The sequence below is a fragment of the Manacus vitellinus genome, unplaced genomic scaffold (assembly GCF_001715985.3).
Source record: "Manacus vitellinus isolate BGI_N305 unplaced genomic scaffold, ASM171598v3 scaffold_21_pilon, whole genome shotgun sequence".
Lineage (NCBI taxonomy): Eukaryota > Metazoa > Chordata > Aves > Passeriformes > Pipridae > Manacus > Manacus vitellinus.
In genome coordinates this window covers 9,004,590-9,030,013 of record NW_021939546.1, presented here as the reverse complement: position 1 = coordinate 9,030,013, position 25,424 = coordinate 9,004,590, and the positions used below count along the sequence as shown (strand labels likewise).

The 25,424-nt window shown below is 40.2% G+C and overlaps 2 protein-coding genes across 4 annotated transcripts in view; one reads left to right on the top strand and one right to left on the bottom strand.

The window, feature by feature from the left end:
• The first annotated feature begins 95 nt into the window (after positions 1-95).
• PRPF38A (pre-mRNA processing factor 38A) lies at positions 96-4,122 on the top strand. The gene is made up of 10 exons (XM_018072160.3): positions 96-345; positions 423-582; positions 1,106-1,227; positions 1,427-1,512; positions 1,661-1,771; positions 2,322-2,434; positions 2,952-2,978; positions 3,057-3,154; positions 3,497-3,545; positions 3,789-4,122. The coding sequence occupies exons 1-10, from the start codon at positions 216-218 to the stop codon at positions 3,829-3,831; spliced, it is 939 nt and encodes a 312-aa protein (XP_017927649.1). The 5' UTR covers positions 96-215; the 3' UTR covers positions 3,832-4,122.
• A 1,082-nt stretch (positions 4,123-5,204) lies between these two features.
• TUT4 (terminal uridylyl transferase 4) overlaps positions 5,205-25,424 on the bottom strand; it is a 44,830-nt gene continuing 24,610 nt past the window's right edge. For 2 of the 3 annotated variants that reach the window (XM_018072156.2, XM_018072155.2), the window contains exons 13-30: positions 24,127-24,869; positions 23,523-23,673; positions 22,888-22,974; positions 21,400-21,503; positions 20,979-21,036; positions 20,781-20,884; positions 20,311-20,400; positions 18,640-18,753; positions 17,454-17,531; positions 16,903-17,080; positions 16,514-16,561; positions 16,344-16,426; positions 14,855-14,970; positions 13,076-13,236; positions 12,057-12,154; positions 9,072-9,594; positions 6,650-6,823; positions 5,205-5,636 (exon numbers count right to left, since the gene is read on the bottom strand). In XM_018072156.2, the coding sequence (XP_017927645.1) occupies positions 5,545-5,636; positions 6,650-6,823; positions 9,072-9,594; positions 12,057-12,154; positions 13,076-13,236; positions 14,855-14,970; positions 16,344-16,426; positions 16,514-16,561; positions 16,903-17,080; positions 17,454-17,531; positions 18,640-18,753; positions 20,311-20,400; positions 20,781-20,884; positions 20,979-21,036; positions 21,400-21,503; positions 22,888-22,974; positions 23,523-23,673; positions 24,127-24,869 (3,002 nt within the window). In that variant the 3' untranslated portion in view covers positions 5,205-5,544. The remainder of the gene's footprint in view (positions 5,637-6,649; positions 6,824-9,071; positions 9,595-12,056; positions 12,155-13,075; positions 13,237-14,854; positions 14,971-16,343; positions 16,427-16,513; positions 16,562-16,902; positions 17,081-17,453; positions 17,532-18,639; positions 18,754-20,310; positions 20,401-20,780; positions 20,885-20,978; positions 21,037-21,399; positions 21,504-22,887; positions 22,975-23,522; positions 23,674-24,126; positions 24,870-25,424) is intronic. The other variant, XM_018072157.2, reaches the window with a different exon arrangement.

The window sequence follows — 25,424 nt, the reverse complement described above, 5'->3', positions numbered from 1 at the left end:
AACTTCGCGCCACAGGCGAGGGAAGCTCCGCCCCCCGGCCGCGCGCGCGCACAAGGGCGGCGGGGGGGCGCCATGTTTGTGGCGGGCTGGCCCGCAGTAAGATGGGGCCGGCGGCCGGCGCCCGGAGGCGGAAGGTGCCTGAACCCCTCAGGGGAGGGGAGTTCGGAGTTCGAGGCTGAGCTCGGGGCCGGGAGCGGGGCTGTGCAGCCGCGACCATGGCCAACCGCACGGTGAAGGACGCGCACAGCATCCACGGCACCAACCCGCAGTACTTGGTGGAGAAGATCATCCGCACGCGCATCTACGAGTCCAAGTACTGGAAGGAGGAGTGTTTCGGCCTCACGGGTATGGCGGGCGGGCCGGGGCGGGCCGGGGGGCCCGGCGGGAGCTGCTGCTGACGGCCTGTCCCGTCCCTGTCGCAGCCGAGCTGGTGGTGGACAAGGCCATGGAGCTGAAGTACGTGGGGGGGGTCTATGGAGGGAACATCAAGCCCACGCCCTTCTTGTGCCTGACGCTGAAGATGCTGCAGATCCAGCCCGAGAAGGACATCATCGTGGAGTTCATAAAAAACGAGGACTTCAAGTAAGTTGTAGCACGATTTTTCCCGTTATTTTGTGCTGTTGTAATGAGTATCTATCCAAAACAGCCGGGAATACCTCAGTGCAGAGTTTAACTTTCATTGGGCCCTGATAAACTTGCTCAAAACCAAGTCTTTCCCTTTGCTTTTGAAACTGCTCACCTTGTCATTTGTATTTAGAGTGGCTTGCACTCGTGGTATGTGCTTCTGCCTGAAGTATTTGCAACAAGGTACATAAAGGGAGCCACGTTAATCTAATATTTTCTTCAGTATTTCTTTCATCTTTATCAGTGATGATACACCCATGCAGACATTTTATTTTTATATATATATATATGTATATATACACACACAAGCACTTGACTACGCGTATTTTTCATAAACTTGAACACATGAAGGAGGAAATCTAAATGGCTGTGTATTCTGTTTAGTGTACTGATTCTCCCCAGAAACTTGTGGGAAAAACTCTTTTACTCAAACTGCTAACTGTGCAAAAGGCCCAGGTCCATGAGGAGGTTTCCTTTCCAGGTATGTCCGAATGCTTGGAGCGCTGTACATGAGGCTGACAGGCACTGCCATCGACTGCTACAAGTACCTGGAACCACTATACAACGACTATAGAAAAATAAAGAGTCAGAACAGAAATGGGGGTAAGAACTCCTACTTAGCTGTGGTTTCTTAGTAACTCTTTTGTTCAACTATCATGCTAGATAAAAGTAAATATTCTGTTTAGCCATGTAAACTTAAACAATTGTGGCATAACCGGCCCACATTACATAAATTGTCTGGAGTGTTTCATCTTTACTCTAGCCACTAATCTTATCTCTTAAATGCTGTTTTCACCCCCAGAATTTGAGCTGATGCACGTGGATGAGTTCATTGACGAGCTGCTCCACGAGGAACGTGTGTGCGATATCATTCTGCCTCGACTGCAGGTTGGGGAAAGTAGATGGCTATGGAATTCTTAATTGCATCAGGTTCAGTAGCTGTATCAGTTACTGGCTTGTTGTATAAGCTATAGATGCCTCCTTAGGTGTTTGTTCTTACTTGGGTTATGTTGGATAAAGTTGCCATTTCTCCTAGAAACGGTATGTTCTGGAAGAAGCTGAGCAACTCGAGCCTCGTGTTAGTGCTCTGGAAGAAGACATGGATGATGTAGAATCTAGTGAGGAGGAAGAAGAGGAAGATGAAAAGGTTGGTGAACTATTTTGGAAAGGGATAGTTAAAGCTGAACCACTTTAGAACACTTTATGGTCTACAATAAATATTTGAGGGGAGGCATCAGGAGGCTGCTGGCAACTCTTATCTCCCCCCTTAAAATATTTTCATATAAGCAGCTTGTGAGGATTTGTTAGATCCTGAAGCAGTTCTTGAATGCTCTGTGTTTGTTAAGCTTTTCTGTCTCCTGAAGTTCACAAATCTGGATCTGTTCTGTGTTAAACATATTTCAGGTAAATTGTTTTACATATATGTGTAATGGAAAGAGCTGAAGGTGATGATGAAAGTTATTATGACCATCACAGTCACTGCTGCTGTAGTTCCTCAGAATCAACAGTATGAGAAGTGGCTGTTTTAATTTCCAGTGGGCAGGTTTAGGCAGAACCACTCACATGAGATACCTGAGGAGGGGCAAGCTTGACTGCACGGCTTTTGTAATTTATATTAATTGTTCAGAAATATTTACTGAGAGCTAAAAACCTTGATGAAACAAGACTTAGAGAACCTGCCCCCTCCTTGTTTGCAGCTGGAACGAATACCATCTCCCGACCACCGCCGCAGGGGATACAGAGACCTGGACAAACCCCGCCGATCTCCCGTTGTGCGGTACAGGCGCAGCCGGAGCAGGTCTCCAAGGAGGTGACGTGACTCTTCCTGAGCATTGTTTTTACCTATTCTACTGCAGGTGGCTGGAGCACAGAGGTGAAGGTGGCAGTTGAGCCAGAACCTCTCACACATCCCAATTCCTTAAGCCACTTCCTAAAGTAAGGAGTTGCAGTGCACAGCCACATTCAACCCCTCTGCCTATTTCTCCAGTCCTTCAGTAACCCCTGAACTTGCTGGCCAACATTAGCTAAATTTGACAATACAGTGAGGATATTAAGGAGACACAAGTGCTTTGTTTTCATGTATGCCAGAGGCTGCAGAGAAAATCCTGGTAATTTCTCTTACTGATAATAAGCCAGGAAAAACTCATCACTAACCTCCCTTGCTCACTGCATGGGCCAGTCCAGAAGCAGGTCCTTGTGCAGCAGGCCAAGCACACACTAACAGGGGTACGGGAGGCCCTGGTGCTGTTGCCAGAGGATGTGGGAAATAAAACAGCTGGTTCTGCTAACGATTTTTAGTAATTTTTGCTTTTCTCGCCCAATTGCAGGCGAAGTCGCTCTCCAAAGAGAAGAAGGTAGTGATTTATTCTGTTATTTAATCTTAGAACGTGTGCATTTTTAGCACAACTCTCTTACAAGCGTCTCTCTTTTAGCCCATCGCCGCGCCGGGAGAGGCATCGCAGCAAAAGCCCGAGACGGCACCGGAGCAGGTCCAGGGAAAGGCGCCACAGATCCAGATCTAAATCTCCAGGTATTTCTGTCACTTGCAGGTTAACTCTGGCAAGTCTTTATCAGGAGAACATTCACTGCAAGAAAAATCTGTGTCACGGTATCAAGACACGGCATCAGTGCTTAATCTGGCTGACAAAAGTGCTGGTTACATGAAAGCACAGCTGGAGAACTCCTTTAATGCACATAAAATTGCCTTGAGCGAGTCTTCACATAACTGCCAGGGGATTAATTTGAGTGCCTAATTAAGGCTAGGGTTGTTCTGCCATTATCTAGCACACTTGGTCACTAGGAGCAGATTGCTTTGGCAAACAAAAAAGAATTCTGGGGTCTGTGGAAGTAACTGTACCTTTTTATCTCACAGGGCATCACCGAAGTCACAGACACAGAAGTCATTCCAAATCACCTGAAAGGTAAAGGCCTGACCTATTTCTTAAGGGTATCTGTATTGCTGTAGCAGCTATTACTTGTCCTTTAATCTTGGAGCCTGAAGGTGGCTTTACAGTGTTGGAGATCTAGTATTTCACTGAGTACTTTTCTCAGTGTTGTAGTCAACATATTTGACTGCAGAAACCCCCCCTTACTGCTAAGGCTCACTTTGGTCTTTCAAATGAATTACTGGTACTGTGTCAGAGAGCTTTGTTTTTCTGTTTCAGATCTAAGAAAAGTCACAAAAAGAGTCGGCGAGGGAATGAATGACAAACTAAACCCAGCACACAGTTTAAGGACCTTGAACTGCAGTCTAATGCTATCCTATCTGCTTTATGGGACAGCTGGATCTGTACTGGCTGCTTTAGCAGCCCATTTCTTCAGTCATTCTCTTGTGCGAGTCTTGTTTTCTGTTAGGATTTTTTTATTAAAAGGAAGTTAAGGATACTTTTTATGTAGTGAGTTAGTCATCCTTGTGATAGAATTTGAGGATTTTTTAAATTGTATTCCTTGAGACCCATAAAAGCTAGTGAAGAGCAATAAAAAAGGTTTGTCTTTCAAGGCTCCTGGCTGTTTCTTTCGTAATACTGTGTTTAGATGTTCCCTGTTTGAAGTTGCTTCATTCTCAAATCAAGGTGTTGTGTTCAGTTGCCAAGGAAGTGTCTGTTCCAGTCCCAGACACTGCAGAGCCACCAGCGCTGAGCTATCTCAGAGCTCCAGCACAGGAGAGGAAGCAAGACTGTCAAAATCCAGTGAGTTTACAAAAACCTCACTCAGAACTGCTCTCCAACACACAGCTGTCACAGGTTCCTTTGTAAAAATCACCCTGAAGTTTAATCTGCTGCTTCTGCTGCTTCTCAGACAATTTAGAGGGTTCAAGTAGTACAAAGTGCTTAATTCTTTTGGCGCAAGAAGTTCAATATATATTTAAAGATAGCAAACTGCTACGCTGAGCATAGTTTGTGGCCTCCCTGAATATGACACTGATGCTCAGGTCTACCTTCTCTGAATCAAGTCAGCATTGGCAAGTGCCTGTTTTTTAAATGTAAAATAATTAAGGTCTTGCTGAAATTATAATTCTCATTTTAGTACATTTAAGTCTGTACTACAGGAAATCAGTTGTTAAGCCCTTGGGTACCACATCATTAGTGACAGCCTTGTTTCAGGAGGAGGGACTGACAGGTTTATCCCTGCATTTAGGGCTTAGGGATTCTCATATATTGCCAAGTGAATCCTGACAACTCAAAGAGTACCCCCCCAGTGAATTTATGGAAAGTGCTCTTCAAAATTACTTCCCAGTACAGCATGAATTTTCCAGAGTATCTGCATATTATTTTGCAAAGTTAATGAACAGAAAAGCAGGTGTGCTCTTCCCTCAGGAATTTACAAGACAGGTCTACTGCTTGTATGACATGTTTTAAGATGCTCATCTTTCTAAGATCTTTAAATTTAAGCCATTTTTGTTATTCTAGTTTCTTAATTCCAGTTAAAGCAAGCATACATACAAATAGGGAAGAGGAAAAAGTTTTATGTCCTTTTTTTGCAGTTTTATTTTTCTTTTAAAAAGTTTTTTGGCACTACATAGTTCTGTAAAGAATAGAAGTGACAAATTTTTTAACACATGAAATCCCCTTCTAATTTTATTTTTTTTTAGAACAATATATATAAAGTCTGAAGCAACCAAAGTATGAATACAGCTAATAGAAAATAAAGAACTTAATTTTAAAAATTCTCTCTCTTTACAGTTTATCAAGATAAAACAAAACACGATTCCCCTTAAAAATAGGGTAATAAAATAGATGAAATTTGTATCACTCGGTTTTGTGATACTAGTAAAAACTATAGTTCATATCTATGTACAAATGATACAGTTTAAAAACAGTCTTAAATAATCTTGTATCTAAACATGTTGCATTAAGATTTTAAATCAGAACCTGAATTTTTTCCTCCCCTCCCCCCACCCACCCACAATCCCATTGAATTTCACTTTTTCTGTTGAATGTAATTCAGATTCAAGTGTGGGTGTCCTTGAGACAGAAGCGGGAAACGCTGGTTACTCTGCATCAGTGGACCAGCTAAAAGAAAATGGATCACAGTTACTTCAGCAAATCCAACATTTAACAGTGCTTGGCTACATTCAGTGTACTAATCTAACCTAGAAATAAAGCCATTTACTAGACTGACACAAATGCTATCTGTATAACTAAACCATTTAATGGGACAATGCAGTATTACTTTAATCCTATCTCCAAAATTCCCTAAGAATTATCAATACATCATTTTGCTGCATTACATCATATATTTAAGAGAAATAACTTGAGGATTTTAGATAAATTTAGGTTTCACTTGGAAACCCTGCTACAGCCAGTAGATTAGACTTTTGAAATGGATTTGCACCAGTATCTCATTTTATACCAGGTGACCCAGCAACATGTAACTGCAAATCCTCCAAGGCAAATTTGGGCATCGTTTCTCCTGTGGTGGAGGTCTTTTTCCTAGAGCCCTTCCCAGTCCTGCCAGATGCTGAACACCTTTACCTTTCACTGGCATCAGAAAGAGCTGAGATAAAGTCACTCCTTCAGAGTACCCTGACTAACTGAACCTGATCTAACTCTGACAGCAGATGGGCTGGACTAGGTAACCTCCAGAAGCCCCTTTCAACCTCAAATTATTCTGTGGTCTTGCAAGTTTCTATCTATATAAGTCATTCCACAAAGCAAGGCACAAAAGCCAAATAAAATTAATTAGGACAAATATTTCTTCGTATTTTTAACATGCTCAGGGGCCAATCATCTTAACCTCTGTTGAGGCAGAGGTGACTCTACAGTGAGATAGCAGCAAAGGAAGAAGAGGCCAGAAGTGCACCACACTGCAAACTGGCTCAGATTTCAGATTTTGATTTAACCCTTCCCTCCCACAAGGATTTCCATCCATCCCTCGAGGAAGCCGAAGCGCTGATTTGACTCTAGGATTCATTATGGTTCCAGGGAGCCTAGCAAGTGAAACATGATTCCTTGGCTTTGAAAGCCTTTGAGACAGTACAGAGACATGTTGCATGAGCTGTGGATGCACATACTAGTTCTAGTACCTTGAGGGTAGAAAGGTTTGTTCGGTGGGTAGCTGGCATTTCCCTGCTGCATGTAGTTCTGAGGCATATTGTAAGGCCACGCTCCTCGGAGGAGAGGAAAATGGGTAGGGGTCCCATGGTCCCAAGGGACAGAAGGAGGGTTCATTTTACCAAACTGTCCTTGGAAACCCTGATCTATTTTTCAATTGAAAGGGAAAAGCACATTGCAAGTTGAAATAATTAAACAGTAAGTCACAAATACAATTTACATCTTAAATAACAGTTTGCAGGGGACTTAACGTGATTAGTCTGATGTGCTACTTTTCTTTTAAATATACATCAATAAAAATTACCACCTAAATTACTTCATTATTCGCTATAATAGAATTTATTGGGGAGGAAGACAGAGGATGAATCAGTATTAAAATCAAGACCTACGATTTCATTATTCCTATGCCATTCTCATGATGAAAATACAAGGTCTGAACTATGTCACTACTGTCTGATCCCACACAAATAAATATCCACTGACATGAAAGCTGTTATCCTACTGCAAGAAATAATTCTCAGATGTACACTGGAATTTTACTAATACCTATATGCTTAAGAAACTTGCTATCTAAATCATCAGACCAACTTAAAATTGATTTTTTAAAATATTAAAATTGATTAAAATTGATTTTTAAAAATATAATTTGTGTACTTATTTCCAAAGTTTGTAAGCTATTCCATTTAAAATTCCAGTATCACTGCAACATTAAGGATGAGAAATCAAGCATCCAAAGAGGCAGGGCACACAACATGAGGTATAGCTCTGGAGTATGCATGAAAAAAAGTTGTCTGTCTGAAACTTCTAATGATCCTACTTGTGACCAGTTGTCTACTGAAAAGAAAATTTAAGTAGCTCCTTCCAAGTCAAGGTTATGTGAGCCAAGACCAAGTTTCCAAAAACTTAGTGTTCCTAAATTGTCCCAAGACAAGTAAGAAACCAAACCAAAGAGAGAGGAGACAGCTCATCTCTACTGTGCATCCACCCAGTGACCTCACCTTAGTGGCAGCTAAGCCAAAAAAGAAATAAAACTAATTAAATACAAAGAGGAGAAATACCGTGACTGGGAAGTAGTTAAAGGAGTGTGATGAGGTTGGAAATAGGTGGAAGATGAGGGATGGGGAAAAAAAAATATTGTGACTGACAGCACAAGAAAACTGAAGAATGGAGAAGAAACTAGAATTTGTGGAGCTTGTCTGAAAGAAGGCAGCTACCTGGGCAAGGAGACCTGGAGTGGAAGGAGCTGCCTGAGAAAAAGTCAAAGCTGGGGTGGATGTGCAGAAGGGGACAGACAAGCCTGGACAGAGAACTAAGATCAGAAATGGAGAGGGAGGGACACAGCACACTGGAGACACAGAAAACACGTGGGTAGCAGTTTCTGTATCCTCTAAAATATATTCCCCACAAAGCTTTGAATAGAAAACCATGTATCTCCAGCACCTTAACATGTATTTGAAACTCACTGGTGAATTACTCCTCACCCAACAGTGTTAACTCAGCTGAAAATCTCCTGTTGCTGTTAATCACCTTATTAGTGAGAGAAGGGCTGGACAGGAGACTCAGAATTTCCTCCTTGAGAAGAACTGCACCACTATGTTGTATGATGGATGTGGTTTTTTTTAAACATAGGAAGAGCTACACACTCAGAATAAAATCAGGAGACCATTATCATAATCTGCAAGATAACAGTTAAAATTTAGGGGCTGCCACAGTTCATGTTGCAGAGAAAACTGAATGGGCTGTAATTATTATATACTGTTTTTTCTCAGCCTCAAACACACTTGGCTTAGCTATGAGGCAAGAAGCTGTTGCCCACTTGTTGCAGGAATATGTATTTTCAGGAATCGACATAGAGATTATGGAAGTTGAATGTGGCAGGATAAACTTTAGGAACAAAGGATGGATAAGATGATGTGATATTGTCCTAAATGCAAGGAGGCAATATTTAACTTGCACAGCTATAATCCTACCAGTCTCTAAGTTCCTGGTTGCAGTCTCAGCATTTATCTAATAAACTATGTAACAACATACTGATCCTACAGGCCTTTTCCAACCTTAATGTTTCTATGATTCTATGACACAACAAAACCATTATTTATCAGCATATTCACAGCAATGTGCTTTAGACTCAAACAACGATTAGGACATTTCTCAGTTGAATGCAGGATTTCTCACTGTTGCACAGCCATAAGGGCAGACAGGACCAATGCTTCAAAGTCACAGTTACAGAACCTGGCTAATTTTTTTTTCCCATGAAAATGTTAAGACACTGAAGGTAAAGGTTTAGTTTCTTAAGCATCATATTTAAAAAAAGTTGCAAGAGTTAGCTGTTCCTGTAACACTTAGCACTGGTACACAAAGTGTGAGAGGTTTGATACAACAGAGAAGAGTTACCTGAATTCCCCACAGTGCCATTGTTCACCAGTGAGTTTGGAGTCACAGGATTGTGCCAGTGTCCCTCATGAGAAGTGCTGGGGATTCCCATGGGCCTGGCAGCAGGCTGTGCAAAGATGATACTGGGATCATTCAAGCTTACACTGCTCTGGTTATTTGTGGTGCTGCTGCTGCCAGATCTCATAGAAAATGGAACATTTGTAGAATGAGGAGGGTTACCCGGTGCAGAGTGAATAACAGGCCCATGAATGGGCCAAGAAGTGTTGGGAAGCTGAATTTGGTGATGGTGCATCTGAAGCAGTCCCAGGTTATGCAAGGTGGAATACTGACCTGGGGGAGATTGGGGAAAGTTAAACAAAGGCAGCTGGACCTGATGGGGTGGCTGTGCACCCTGCTGTGGCTGTGGAACATGCTTAGACTGGGATATTGATTGTGGTTGAGTCTGGTTAATGGAGGTTGGCTGAGAGGAGTTCTGGGTAAACTGCTGAGGTTGTGGAGAGTAAGATGATTGATGCGAATCAGACTGGAGGGGAAAAAAAATGTATTTCTGATTAGTTCACTACTTATTTAACGGTGGGTTTCTTTAATAAGCACCCACTGTATTAGACTATTCATAAAAAAGGCAAAGCCCTCCCCAGCAACACCCCAAACACTGCACCCAAGTTCCTGCTGGTTTCAGTAAGTGTGCAGTTCCACTGACACTGACTTTTACCAGCAGATAATTTGATTTGTTAATGTGGCACATCCCACCATGAGAAACATCATTCTGAGCAAACATTAGCCCCAAGCTTGTCATTAGACTACTCACACATCTGTTTCTGATTTTTAATTAGTGTTTTCCCCACCCTACTTATTTACTACAACCCAGAATCTCATTAACTAATTACCTTATTTCTAAACAGAGTGGTTCTTATTACTATACACAGTTTTTTAAGTAATTCCAAAGCTCCTACTATTTTTTCCAATTTTTAAAATCTGTTAAAGAAGAAATGCAAATTCCAAAAACCCAGTTTCAACCTTCATAACCTGATGTTAGGCCATGGCTAAAGGCATAGAAATATCAATTATTACAGCCTTGGCAGAATGTTTGCAAAGCTTTTCCTTTATCAGTAAAAGAAACAGGCACGAGGCCATTTCATCTGCTTGGAATTGCAACTAGGAAAGGAAGCACTTCAAGAACTGGAGTGGCTGAGAAAAGAGTTCCCCAATTTATCTGCCAATATTTAATACCAATATCTGGATTAACTAAATCTGTTTCTAAGCACTGAGACAAGATGCTGATGGCATAAGATAAGTGCCTCCAAAGAGGCAGTCAAATGACAGACAGGTACCTAAACCAGAGAGGATTACCTGAATCTCAGATCTCATCCTCCCCCCAAGATTGAGTCTTCTCTCCATCGACTACAGCACACAGCCAAGCTCCAAGTGCCTCAGCTGCTGTCAAACACCTCAAGTTAAAGGTCTCTGCAGCTTGTCCCTATCCATGACTGCTCCCCTGTCCATTTGAATTGGCAGTCACTTCTCTCCAATGACCAGAGGTCTGCAGGACTTCCCCATGCCAGAGCATTCCTTCTAGCAGCATGCTCTGTGTCTGTGCCTGGGAAAAAGCCCAGAAGGTGGGATTGCTCCCTGCTGCTATTCCAACTGTCCCTGTGTGAGTGCCTCCTATACCTTTCTATCAAAACAGGAAGAGAAGGTAAAACTGGGATTTGAAAGATGAGCACTAGTTTAACAGTTTAAATGCTATAAAAATAAAGCACAGATTACAGCCTTCCTGAAAGCATTAACCCACCATAAGCATGCACTGGACATAGCAGCAGCAGGACTGGAAGAGTGTTAAGCTCCAGCCTCTTGATCTGCTTCCTATTCTCTACCTCTTGCTTCACTAATATTCTGCCTCCCCATTCTCCTCAAACAATTCCTGCACAGCACATATTCATCAAGAAATCCTGGCCAAATGACAACCATGCAACACACGGAGAGTCAATGACATTCAGGGTACAGAAGAATGTGCACAAGCAGTAGATCCAGTGCACATGTGTCTGCCTGTATGTGCACCCACATATCCAGCTTCAATTTCCCAAGAAGAAATACAAGGCTCCCAAAAAAATTCTCCTGTGACATGTTCAGCCCTTCACTTAAATTAGGGCTGTATCAATCCCTCCTTAGCAGCATATTATTATAGTAAAAATAATGTCTTAAGGTGTCTGTTACTGGAGCCAACATTCCAATAAATGCTTGCTGATCAATTAGAGCATTCCAGATCAGCAGCCCTGATTACTGTTTGCTTACTTGCCTGCTTCATTAGCAGGCACATGTTTCTGAGACTAACAGTTTAAAACAAATGAATTTCTGCTGTATTCTGTACTCCAAAAATATTAAATGCCAGCAGCTGTATTTGCTCAAATACCCTCTGCTACCCATCTACACTTAGAAGTAGGTTAAACATATTTTATGTAGTTCTACAGAGACTTGAACAAATTCTAAGATGAAACTACAAAAAATTTCCCCTTTGTTCTGCTTGTGGTTCTAGTGTTCTCTGGCAGACTTTTGATTGAAGTCTGATGCATCTGAGTTCCCTGTCTGTCCATGACAGTCCTTTTAAGACAGTCCTCTTAAACTAAGGAGTCATGGTTGTCACTACACTCAGTCTCCAGCATGTCAACAATGAGTTATGCTTTACCTCCCTCAGTAGCTCCAGAACACTGCCAGAATAGCTAAACACAAGACTTAGAAAGGCTTCTTATCTTAAATCTGTCCTTTCAGAATCGTAAGGTATCTCACATGAATTTTGACTATGAGGTTTCCACATCGAAAAGCCATAAATGCTCTCCAAGAGACACTGTTACAAATCAAAGTTTCACGAAGTGGCAGAGTGCAATGTTGTCATTATAAAGGCCAGAATCTGAGGAAATACACACCAAGCTGTTCCCAGCATGGCTGGTTTGCTCCAGCTCACTCCAACCCCCAGCTCATTGAACTTACACATTCCGAGGACTGTCTCGTGCGCAGGGGCCGCTCCACCTGCTGCTGGCTCACGGCCACCAGCTGGGAATTCACCATGCTCCGGACCAGCTGGGTGCCTGAGCAGGGAACAGAAGTGTCAATACAAACCACAGGTTACAGGTGACACAGAATGAACAGAACTGGGAGGCAGCAATAACTCATGTGACAGAGTAAATAAATCACTTGAACCTCTCCTTTAAGCAAAAATCTGTCCCTCTACTGGCAACAGACAGCACTAACAGGTACAGCAGCTAAACACAAAATCTATTTCTGAGTAAAACGAATTCTAGCATGAACAAGGCTCACTTTGCTATCAGGTGGGTTTCCACACTACTACTGTAAGCAGTGGCATTTTAAATAGCAACGGCAGAAACTTTCGGGCAAAGAAAGTAAAGGAAAAAAAAGAGTAAAGGATAACAGAACACAGAAAAGAAGCAAGGTTCCCTCTGAAGTTCTTTTACGAATGCTTTCTCTACTTTCTCAAGTAGCACAGGCACCTAAGGGCCTAAGTTGAATGGGTTTGCAATTAGCCAATCTCTAAGTACTATCAGGAATTGGAAAGCTGGATCTAGCCTCCTAATTCACCTGTACACTTTTTTGGTGATTTTTGGTGAAAATACATTTACTTACCTCTCACAGATGGTGGAGGGTTAGCTAACATTTGAGAAAGATTTGGAAGAGGAAATGCATTCAATTATTATTATTATTATTATTACTACTTCTAAATGCATCCAGTGTGAGTGGCAGACAGGTAATGCCAAACCCTGAAGTCCACTATACTTACTACTGAGTAGAGTTTTACCACCCATGCAAAGTAATGTCTCCTGTACTTCAGGAGACATTACTCCCCTTGAAGAAAAGCAACTCTTAGACTAAAACCAATGACTGAAAATTTTAGTTGCAAGATTTTTTTAAGTTAATTACCAGGTCTGTACAAAAATGTAGAGAAAACGGATCTCGGAACTTTCAAATTAGACTAACAACACAAACTAACTTACCTGGCATGCTGTTATTTCTCTGACGGGTCTGTTTGAATTCAGGACAATCTCTCCTAACATGACCCACATCCCCACAGATGAAACACCTTTTCTCTCTTGTTTCTCTGTCATCTTCTTTCACTTCTTTTTCATCATCTTTCTCATTCTCCTTTTTCTTCAATCTGAAGAATAATTTGTATTAGCAATATCACCAAACCACACACACAGACCCAAATCCCTGTGGAGTTGTTACATTGGTATGTTCAAAGGAAATGGTTACACAACCAACAGCTGTACCAGAACACAAATATCTCAGGAATCCCAGAAAAACACTTTCGGATTCTGGGCTGGTTAACAACCTGTTTGTATAAACTTAATGAACTTAGAAGCTCCTCAGACTTGTCCCAAAGCTGTCTGACTGTATTAGTGTAGAACTATACCTGCAGTTAAGCAGGCTTAGCCTGCCAGGTAGCTTGGGAGTAGTTCTATGCAGCAATGCCACTGAGTCAGAATATACCCAAAACAAGTGACCTTGTAGATACAACCTCCCCCTGACTGGGGAGGACATATTTCTCTACAAGAGTGTCTGAGTCTAGACAGGATGTGAAAGAAAGGACCAAGGCTCTTTCAAACACTTTGTACTAATACAACAGGAGAAGAACTAGGGATCAGGAATCAAGACAAGAAGTAAAGGTCTTTTTCCACAAGGTAACTCTAGGATTGTTACATATTATTTTGTGAGCTGTATATACAATTTGACAGAGATTCTGTGTAACTGTGCTATAATAGCAATTTGTGTGAAGAATAGATCACAACTTCTTTTCCTGAGGCAGATGTAGGGAAAAAAGTGATGCAATTCAATGTGCTAGTGCTTGTTCAGAGAGCAGCTGAAAGAAACAGTCCACCTGTGACCTCAAGAGTTCCAGTCCACGTTCATGTATCTTGAACTCCGATGACTGAACACAAGGCTGGAAAATAAGGACTTTGTAGTGGGAAGAAACCAAGAATCCTTCAAAGAATTATGGAGCACACAACTGACAATAAGGAGCACATGAAAAAAGCCCAGACTGTAATCTGCATTCTAAGGGCTTCAATAGGTTTTAGGAGGAGTCAGACAACCTTTGCATTAAAAATGCAAAGCTGTAAAAAATGAGAGGAGGGCACATTCTCTGTCAATTCCTGCTAAACTCTCTCTGGAGATACCAACCTGCAGGTACTGGAGACTCTTTTGGCAGGAGTTCTGGATCCAAAATTAATGAATGAAATCAATGTACAAGTGCGAGATCACCAAGTGACTGGCACCAATAGGATGTTACAGAAACGCACTCTGTACATTTTAACTATTCCTAGAGTTGAATAAATGAACTTTTACCTGTCTTGCACATGTATGTTATCAGATCTACAGAACAATTCAAATTCAACACTGTCTTCTGAACATGATCACTACAGGAAATCCATTTTAATACATGACAAACTGTGCAGCCAGGTAATATGGCCTCCATCTGAATGTTTACACTATGAAAAGATAATTTATTGATTGAAATTTTAAGTTAAGCTTGACTACATATTAACATATTATACACTTGATTTTACTCTGTGTGTGCTTGCATAAGCACTCTAAGACTTAAAGAAATTATGAGAAACTGTCTTAAGAAAGGATGGGAAATTGAAGATCAGATATGAAGCTTTGATTTTCTCTTCAATTCAGCAATTTTTTTCCACTTCCATTAAATCTTCAAATATCCAAATCTTTTCTGACTGAATCTCAAAGATTTTATGATAGCTTTCTATATTACTCACCTCCTCCTCTTTGGACAGTCTTTCATGTAGTGACCAATTTTTCCACAGACACGACAACATCTGTCATTGGGTGCCAATTCCCCATCTGTCAGTACTTTTGAGTCAAAAAAGTATTCCTATAAAAACCACATCAGACAGATAAAATATATAAACCATTCACTTACAAGACTGGGAAATGGAAGCATAATGGACAGCTTTCATCTCCTATTGTTCCTTAAATGTTACTACTTCTTGGATTATACCTGGTTCCTTTTCTTCCCCTAGATAATGGCAGCTCTTGCAGACACATGGAGCAGCCTGGGCTAAAAAGGGGTGTTTGGTCTCAGGGCCAGAGGCTGAACTTGCGGAACAGCTCGTTCAGGCTCCAGCTTGCTGCTTACCTTCCACTCCCCAAAGGCTCCTCAGAGGGCAAGTTTGATCTATTTTGGTGTCTGAGTCACTGCTTGAATTCTTTTCAAAGCAGCCAATGTCCCTTCCCAAATGACATGATTATATCCCCCTGGACAGAACAAAGCTCAGGTGGGGAACAGATGGAGCATCTGCAGACTGACCTGTAATCCTCCCCTCCCCTGGAATTTGCTCAGGACAGCTGCAGTTCTGATGTGTGTCAGCACAAAGGCCACAGTTTACAGCCTCTGAGCAATATAAATATTGTGAAAGTACTGTCTTGCTTGAAAGACTGAAACAGAGGTACAAACTCAGAAAAAAAACACAGACAAAGCAAGCAAATGGAAAAGAGAAGATAGGGAAGGATGATGGGAAATAAAAGCTTTCAAAAGATTTTTAGAATTCATTACAATCATAAGCCTGGTTAAGAGTCACTGGGAGAAAATCCCCTGAACTGTTTTAGAAAACACCTTTCTAAGTTGATGTTAAAAGCACTAATTCCAGCTGATTTATTTGCTCATACTAAAAAAAAAAAAAATACAGTTGCCTATTACACCTCAGTGAGTGGACCCTGGAGCACAGAGGAGCACTTTCTCCAATATAACGTTTCATGAACACATTCCTGACCTCGGTGTAAATTTTGAAGATCAACTGTTAATAAAATGGTCAATTATCATCCTTCTCCTTCCTTAAGCAGCAACTCTTACTATCCCCCAATTGGAAAAATAAACAGTGTAACATCTCTTGAATATGTTTGCTTTAGCTACACGAACAGCTAGTAAAGTTCCTAAAGCTGTTTCTGGGTTTTATAGCCAAATTTGTAGTTTTCTGCAATACTTAACATCACACAAGAAGTTTTATTAAAAATAAAAACCAAATTAAGTCTACTGTCCCCAAAAATACCTATCACCCATCCAACTACTCCTGTGAATTTTATATTGCAGGAGCCCAATACTAAGCTGTACATTTTATGCAGTATAATTCCATATATTGTGCATACCAAATTGATAAATACACACAAGAGATTTGCCTTGGGTGCGTCAATTTAGTGGACAAAGGGAAGTGAAAAAAACTAAAGTTTTTAAAAGCTCTGAAAACTTACAGCTTCTCTTCCAACAGCTGGGTAGAATGGGGTGCCAAATAATTTTCTGCCATTGATAAATGCCTTCATTATGAAATTGGTCACTATTGAAGAAAGACAAAGTTATTAGAAAACAACAGAAAAGGCACAACTCAGTGAAGATTAATCATTAGCAGACATTAATGGCTTACTTTTTCTAGAGACTCCAGCACCGAGATTATGATTCAAGTCAAAAGGATCTGTGCAAAGAAGGGAGAAAACCAAATCCGTGTTGGAAAATACATGCTGCAACAGATTTGTTTTTATTTGAATGCAGAGAATTCCATTCTGAATGCATTCACAGAGTAGACTATAGCAAAGCAATGCTGAGTGTTTTGAAACATAATACAGTAAGAAGAGTGATTTACTGACATTTAGTAAAAGTTATGAGTCTAATCTTATTTTGGGAGCTGTAGGACTTTTTTTTAAAACACTGCTGGTAGTTTCCTCACACAAAGATCCTGTGCAAAGAGACCAGAGTCTCCAGCACCAGAGTACATTACTCCCTCATTTATGGCAAGGCAACCCAGCAGAGCAGCACCTTCGATGGCAATGCATTTGGACGTCCACTGCTTCTCAAACGTCGTCAGCAGCTTCTTCTGCCGGATGCTGATCACGTACTCCTTGAAGTCAAATTCCTCAGTGTAGAATCTCAGCAAGCCCAGCCAGAGCTCTCCAAGGGATTCAGTGTTCTTCCCAAGGGAAGGCAGACGCTTCTTCTGCAATTGGAGACACCTTATGCAGCTACAGTTACTGAAGTACTTCTTCTCCTGCAATGTCTCTCTAATTACAAGTCCGTCTACCATGAATGGTCTGGTTTCATTTAGTTAAAGTAAGGTTAAATCACTACAGTTAAGACTAATTCTGGACTGTTTTTGAGAATAAAAAGTATTTTTCCTGCTTTATGTTATTTAGAAATGACTTAAACCAAGATAAAGCAGACACCCATTTCAGTAAAACGGGACTCATTTGGGAAGTTCTAATTATGGATATGGAAGTTTAATAGTCATATATTACACTGCTAGAAATTTATTACTTTCCCATAAAAACAAGGTTTAAGTTTTAGTGACTCTTCTGGAATTAGAATATTACCAATTCTTCCATGTCATCAAAGAAAAAAGCATTCCATCCATCCACCATTCTCTGTGGAATCTGTTTGCCATCAAATATCTGCCAAAATAGAGAGGGCACAGTCACTACTCTTAAGTCCAAGTCGTCATAAAACACTCAGAGTTTTGCTGTTAAAAATAATACAAAAATAAAAATATTTTAACCATTTCTTCTTATACAGACAGAATTTCCCATTGGTAAAAAGTTTGAAAGTCTTTTTGCATTATTGCTGTACCTCTCTCAAATTATTTGGATACTTAATTTTTACTTGTTCGTTGCAACTAAGAAAACATGACTGAATTACCTTGTCAAGATTCCAACATCCCTCTTGCCCACAGAGTCTCTAAGGAGACTTTATATGATTTCTATTACATTTTGACTTTAGCACAGCCAAGGGGAAATTCCACTGTTATTTAAATGCACTCTCAGGGTAGCAATAAAATAACAACTCCCAACCACTACTAAAGAATCAGCAAGAAACTCTATGAGTCTCAGCTGCAACGCTTAAGCCAATTTTCCTCTTGCACAGAAAGTAAAAAAGTCAGAAAGGGATAATTTTCAGACGTGCTTGGGAGTTCCAGAATGTCTCCAGGAAGAGGCAGAGAGCTGTCTAATTTTAATTTTCCCCACCCATACAATGGAGGTACAGAACATTATTTTCTTTATAAAGTTTCCTGGCACACATGAAATATTACCTCTAAAGTTGTACCAAAGGTCAATTATATTTTTTTTTACCCCTTACCAAATAATAAAACAAACTTTTTCTCTTACAGATAAAGTGTTGAGCAATAAATAATGCTTCTGACAATAATTGGTTGAAGAGATGGACTCACATTTCAAGAGCATCTGGTGCAGTCTCACAATTACAATTCCCTTCTCTCCTTACCACCTGCCAATTTTTTTCTATCCTGTTCAGCATATAAATATCATCATAAGACTAAAATCCGAGTAAATGTAACAGCAGAACTTAGGCCCAACAGATCTCCAAATTTGATCTAATTTTCTCAGTAAGTTTTACCAACTAAAACCAAGTGGGAGTTAAGAAGCTGCTAATTTGAAGGGCCCCATATTTCCTTCAAGCCCCCTGATCCTAAAAGCCCAGACCTCTCATATTTGGCTTGAAGAAAAGGTGCATCTATTTTCACAGCTTCATCCTCTGCAAACCTACCTCCTGAAGAACTGGAATAACTGGTGGGTTTCTCTGCTGTAGGAAGTACAAAACCATAAGGATGTAGGCATAGGAGGACAGACTCCCACGGGATGCATCACCAATATCGCAGCGCTGCGAAAACACATTGCAAACAAAACACTGAATTCACATTTTATTATTCCAGACTAACAACTATGTCAGAGAGCAAACAGAAACCCCACCAGTAACAGCAAATACATTCACCTCATAACTAAAAATTGGTTTATGAAGCCTGAAAAATAAATGCTCTCTAGAGTCAACTGCCATCTGGCAAATCCACAGCATAACTGACTAACATAACAACAGAAAAGTTTCTCTTAGCCAAAATAATTTTTTTTTTAATTATAATGTGCCAAATTGAAAAAAACAAATCAAAACCCCCAAAACAGAAATCCCAGGTTTCGACACTGTAAAATTTAATTTTGCTAAACTCATGTTACTCAAGCTGTTTCTATGATTCCTTACTTTGGTTCCCCTTTCCCTTTTTTTAAAAAATTAATCAACTAATAGGCAAGTATTTCCATGTTGTGCTGGCAACTTAGGCAATAGGTGGCATTTTGCAAGCATATACACACATCCCTAATGAACCACAGTCCAGCCTGCACAACACTGTGGAACAAACAGTCCTGCCCATGGCAGGGGTTGAAACTAGAGGAGCTTTAAAGGTCCCTTCCAACCCAAACCACTCTATGACCCTCTGATCATGGAATTACCTTACTATGCTTGAGGATCTTATTACAGTATAACCTTTCCACAGCACCTGCATCTAAGATATCCTTTGTTTCATGCCTGTGTCATAACAAACAACACATTTTTAACCTCCTAGGTCTGGAAAAAACAGGGATTCACAAATTACTTTCACATTAGCAGCAGCAGTGACAGCTGTTCCCGGTTTTTCTGCCAGTGCAAGCAGAGGAGGAAGCATTTTGCATATACATTCAGCAGTGTAAATCCCACAACTTGGAAATTCGATCTTCACAGCAAAATTTTTAGAATGTACACAACAGTATGCAAGGTTACTAAAAAAGGTAAGATTCATTATTATCAAGACAAGGTATTTTTAATCTGGACACAGAAGAGACATGGCAATATTGTGCACTACTGTGACCACACCAAGACAACAATCACTCCTTGTCTTGGTGACAGAACAATGAACATGTCCATTCTGGCACAAAGTTATTTTATTCAACTTGAGGTATTTTATTACATGAACTTCTGGTAGCATGATGCATTCTCCATAAGCCATTTTAGATTTGCCCCAGTTCACTAAACTCTGGATGTATCTGGGGAGTGTATTTAATAGTGCAGCTTGAATAAAAAGCAACACCAAGTTTCAACTAGAACATCATAACAAAAGATGCAGCAGCTTTGGTATTTGGTATTTCCAAACTCTTAAAGTCAGGTGTATGTCCTAGGCATATCTAGTAGAGATTCAGGCATTCATCCATCACCCCTTACCTATCTACTCTTGACTTTTACATCAAGTAAAACAAGGCAAGTACACCAGAAGAAAGCAGCAGTAATCCCTGGGCTTGTCCCAGATATGGACACAGCATTCTACTGTCTCCTTTTCAGTTGGTATTAGTAAAAGGCAAACTCAGTAGCAGAAAAACCTGTGTTACACAAATAAGTACTTTCTTTTTCTATTACCTTCGCAAAAACTTTCATTGTGTAGCCCAGATATTGCACTCTAGGGTCAATAGCTGCATATGTAGCCAGCATCCTTGTGTTATGCTGTGCCTGGAAGAAAGAAAAGTAAAATCAAACAGGTGGGAATGTGAGCCATTACAGAAGAAATTTTGCAATTTTGCTGTGCTGGGTGAAACCTGGAAGGAGCTGTACTATTCCTGCTGGCAGACAGGCCATAGGGGATGTGGCACTAACAGCTTTCAGAAGCATCCACAGAAGAAGGCTTTCTGTGCCATGACCTGCTTTGCCATCAGGTCATACTGGTTGGGCTGAGGGTGTGGGCCACTGAATTTAAGTAATGCAGGAAAAAAACCCAAACACACAAAATCATTTTCATTCTGATTTCAAAATTATTCCCTTGAATGACTGTTTGAGGGAGGGAAAAGAATGAAAAAGCTTTCTTTGAACAAAAAAGCCAAGCAGATGCTCACCAGTGTATTGTACAAACTGATATCTCCTTCTAAGCCACTCCGTCTGTGTTCAAACTTTACTATAGGCACTTTGGCTGTTGTTATAGGCAAGATGTTCCTCAGACCTGGGGAAGCAACACTTTAGTACATAAAACATTTCCATTAACTACATTTATAGTAAATCTAACTACAAAACAAGTAATATTTTAAAGCACCTACCTGGATGCTTCTTAAGAACTTTTGCCAAACCTTCTATTATTTCTTTACAGTTTAATTTCTAGGAAAAAGAAATATCACAGCTTCAGATATTAAAACATGGATCCTATTCCAACAAGCACATTTATTATCACATATATTTCGAAGAGGAGAAGTCTATGTACTGGCAATAAGCAAGCACATGGATTTAAGTAAACTGGTGACTCTATGCTCTATGTGGAGATCTTCAGTACACCAGTTGTGTGTCTATAGGACATTAAAGTAAAATAGGCTATATCTTGCTTCAATTGTGCAGAGTGCAACAAGCTAATGTGCTACTAGCAAATCCTACCTTTTCTGTGGACAGAAATCTAAACTGAATTAAAAAATCTTAAAGAATTCTTGAATTTACAATAGCAGAGTTCATCAGTTTCAAAACTCTTACCTCTGCGTTTTCATGGCCTTCCAGTGTCATGCAGATATCGAGATCACTGTCCCGAAATCCAAATCCATTCTTTGAGGAGCCAAATAAGCAAAGCCTGGCTTTGTCTAATCAAAAGTATACACAAAGAAAGGTAAATTCTATTACAGCTTAATGGTTAAGTGCTTACTATGCAATATTTCTTAACTGCAATGTGCAGGTGCCCCTAAAAATGAGCATTAAGAGAGAGCTTCCAGTGTCACTTCAAAGACCTCAGTTTTGATAAAGGAGGAAGCATAATACTTCCAAAATTATTTACAGAAAGTAAGGCAGGATAAAGCCCATGTAATTTTTTATGACTGAGGTGTATTACAGAGTTACTATAATCCTTAAATGATAACTCTAAATGTGGTGCAATGTATGTGACAGCACTTTGCTGTTTTAAACAACTCAAAATAATGTGCAAACCCAGTCACCAGTACAGCTTCATTCCATAGATAAGACAGAGTTACTCTTAAGGCAGCCCAAGCAAAATTTCCAGTTCCACTCATACTCTTTCTAGGTTGTATATTTTTCCTGTGTCAAGGTAAATTTGGTAAGCCAGTAAGTTTTTGTAATCATAACATACTCTTAAAGAAGATACAAGCAGTAAGATTACTATACTTTATGGAACATTCTTTCCCAATTTCTTTGTTTACAACACAGTATTACAGTGTCTTTTCAGTCTTGTAAAGGAAAGGAAAATTACGTAGTCAAGAGGAATTCCTTCCTAACAGCAAAGAATACATTTTTATGTTCAACTGAAATCAATGCTAGGAAAATATATCTAACACCTATTCAAAGCTTTTTTTCCTAACCTTTAATAGAATTGGAAACCTTAAGTCTTTCAAGGTTTTGTACGAGGTCTCAATCCTCAGCTGCTGCCAGTAAGTGGAGGTACAACCAGTGCATGGAAGTGGAATTCACAATTCCTTGATGACAGGCCAAATACACAGAATAGATGGCCTTCCCCAGACTGGAATTCAGGACACATGGGTTTGGTACCTGGCTCTAGCACTGTTTTACACCACCTACAAAAAAATCACTTTGCACCTCTGTGCTCTGACCGCCATCACTGTAGCAAGACACCTTTGCCTGTTTTATAAAAGGGATGTGAAGATAAACTCATTAAGAGTTCTAAGACACTTAAACACTGGTGACTAAGCAACAATAGCCCTTGGCCCATGACCAAAGGTAGCACTAAACTCAACCAAACTTTCTTTTTGTCCTGACTGCAACAGTCCTGTGTCTGCATTACTACTCTGGCAGCTCTTCCTCCACTCTGGGGACATTTCCATGGAACAGCATGAAGGGATGTTCAGTGTCAAGTCTGCAAGACAGCTTTCCATACAGAGGGAAAAGAGATGCCACTGCTTAAAGCAAGGAAAATAAAATGATACAATCATATCTTCATGCTCTGGACACCATGACTGAAGAAAGCATTACCAAGAATCACTACCTACTGTTACATACCGTTGTACTCTTTTCTAATGAATCTTTCCAAACTTGCCAGTATTTGTTCTCTGTTCTGTTGCTCAGATAAAGGAGGGGATAATTCATCTAAATAAAAATAAGTTAAAACACAGTCAGATGTGAAACTCAGCTACCTCTGAAGTCTCTTTCAGCTAATTAAAAGATTGGGATTTTTTTCTCTTATGTTTACTTTGCTTAAATATGTATTTTTCTTTTTATATCATTAGAGTCTTCAGGGTTTTATTTCAAGATATCGGATTTCACTGCAGTTATTCAAATACAGAGTGGCCTGGTGGGCACCTGGTATCCAGCCAAGGTTAACCACCACAGCACCCAAAAGGGCCTTTTCCCAAAAGACACCACAGAATTTGAACGAGCACAAAAACCAATAACTTTTACAGATCCTGTGAAAAATCCCACATAACATTAGTTTTTCAAATCTGTTACAAGGTATCACAGCCAGGAATTATATGAAAATCAAAATACTGATCAATTTGCAGACTAGGGCGCCTGGAAGAACTTCTCCCTACTGAATTATAAATGGTTGTAAATAAGTAATTTAGTCATACAGTTTTTATCTTTTCCAGGTTACAGATCACAGCATACAGTGGGGTACAAACACTTTCTGAACTTACCAAAACATCTTTTACACACTATATCAAGTATTTCCCGAAATCTGTCTGTCATTGGTGGTAGTGGTTTTAGATCAATTTTCTTGAAATCCTCTGGGCAGTCATTTTTGGAATGTCCATCCCGTTTGCAGATGCTGCATACTATAGTTGGTGGCTTTTGGGGAAAAAAGCACACAAATGTATTTTTTTACTTCTAAGATAGTTCAGCAGACCTAACAATTCCAAGCAACCAAGAACATTTAACATATGAACAACAACAAAGCCTTTGGAAAGAACAGAAGACCTCTCAGTAGGCTGAATTAAGATCTCACAGTGCCTAAAAGCACCTTGAAATTCTACAAGTAAGCAGGAGAGGAAAGGGGAAAATAACCCACAAAACAATTAAAAAATAAACCCCAGGATCTGTGTGTGTGCATAAGACGGGGGCAACAGACCATCTTGCCCAAATGGGGCACAGGTTGGTGTTTTGCAGTCCTGAATAACAGGTTCTCTACAAGGGCCATTCCCAACACAGACTGAAACAACCCTCCCGCCATCCACCCACCCACCCACAGTCTGAGAGATTTAAAAGTCACAGCCCTCTTGCCCCACGGCCAGCACTGCTCACCTTTCCTGAAGTAAAAATAAACTTATCAAACACGTAATGCATTTCTTCCGTGGAGAGTCTGCCTTCATCTTTGAGATCCTGGGGTTTCCCCCCTGCTGTGCAGAGGGGCGAGGTAGCTGGTGTGCCAGTGCACTTCGCCTGCGGAGACGCCTCCGGGCCCGAGCTCTGCCTGCTCTCGGCGTCAGAGAAGTCATTGCTCGAGTTGGTGTCCTCAGGCTGATGTTCACTGCAGTTACAGTGGGGGCTGAGCTCACCTTCAGTTACACAAACTGAGATTTCTAAATCATCCCTCTCTTCTGGTGATTTTTGCTTTAATTCACAGCATTCGTTAGAAATGAGGGATAAAGCTTCTTCTTTGTCTTCATCGTAACTAGAGTCCAATGTTGGAAGGAGCAAAGAGTCCATGTCCTTGGAAGTACAACTTATGGCTACAGCTTCTACCACTTGATTACATTCAACTTCATTCTCTGGTATGTTACATCCACTTCCTATATTTTGTTTATCTACAACATTTTCCTCTTGTGGAAGGCAACAGTTTGCTACAGGCTCTTCAGATCTTGTGGATTTCTTATTATTAATTTTCCCTTTTTCTTTTTTCTTGGTATCTGGCTTGGATTTAATCCCATCTTTACCTTGTGGACATGCAAAATATTTATATGCTGTCCTAAATCTCTCCAGGATGTACTCAAATACCATCTGGCTATTTAGACTTCGTGCAACATTCCTCTTAAGTGCAAAAGGATCTAGGAAGAAAAGAAAAAAGAAAATTTTCATTAGTAATCTTTAACTTTTACATTTCACAAAGTAGCTGAAATCCCTAAATTATTATATAGAGGTTAAAAAAAACAAAACTGCATATAAAAAACAAAACAGAACTGTTTTGGATATACTTAAGAGAATGTGAGGCCCACAAGTTTTTTTTAGAATCCTTCCATACAAAACACGCTCATGTGCAGCCATGAATGGCTGACTATCATAAACCATTCTAAATAATGTTATTTTAAAAGAAAACCAAGGGTGTATTGTACCATTACAGTATGAGCAATTTCTAAACTAGAAATTAAAATGAACATATGAAGACAAAATAAAAACAGGTCTGCTAGAATCTTTCTTTGTCCACTGAAGAAGGATTTGCATTTCCCTTAAGAAATTAATTTGTCTAAGAGTAACATTAAAGTTATAAGGATTACATGAACCAACCTCACCGGGTTTCATTCCTAGTCCTTCCTAGTGATTTCTAGATCAAACATGTTTTCCAAGCAAAAAGAGCACCTGCATAGTTGCTATAAGTTTGCCTG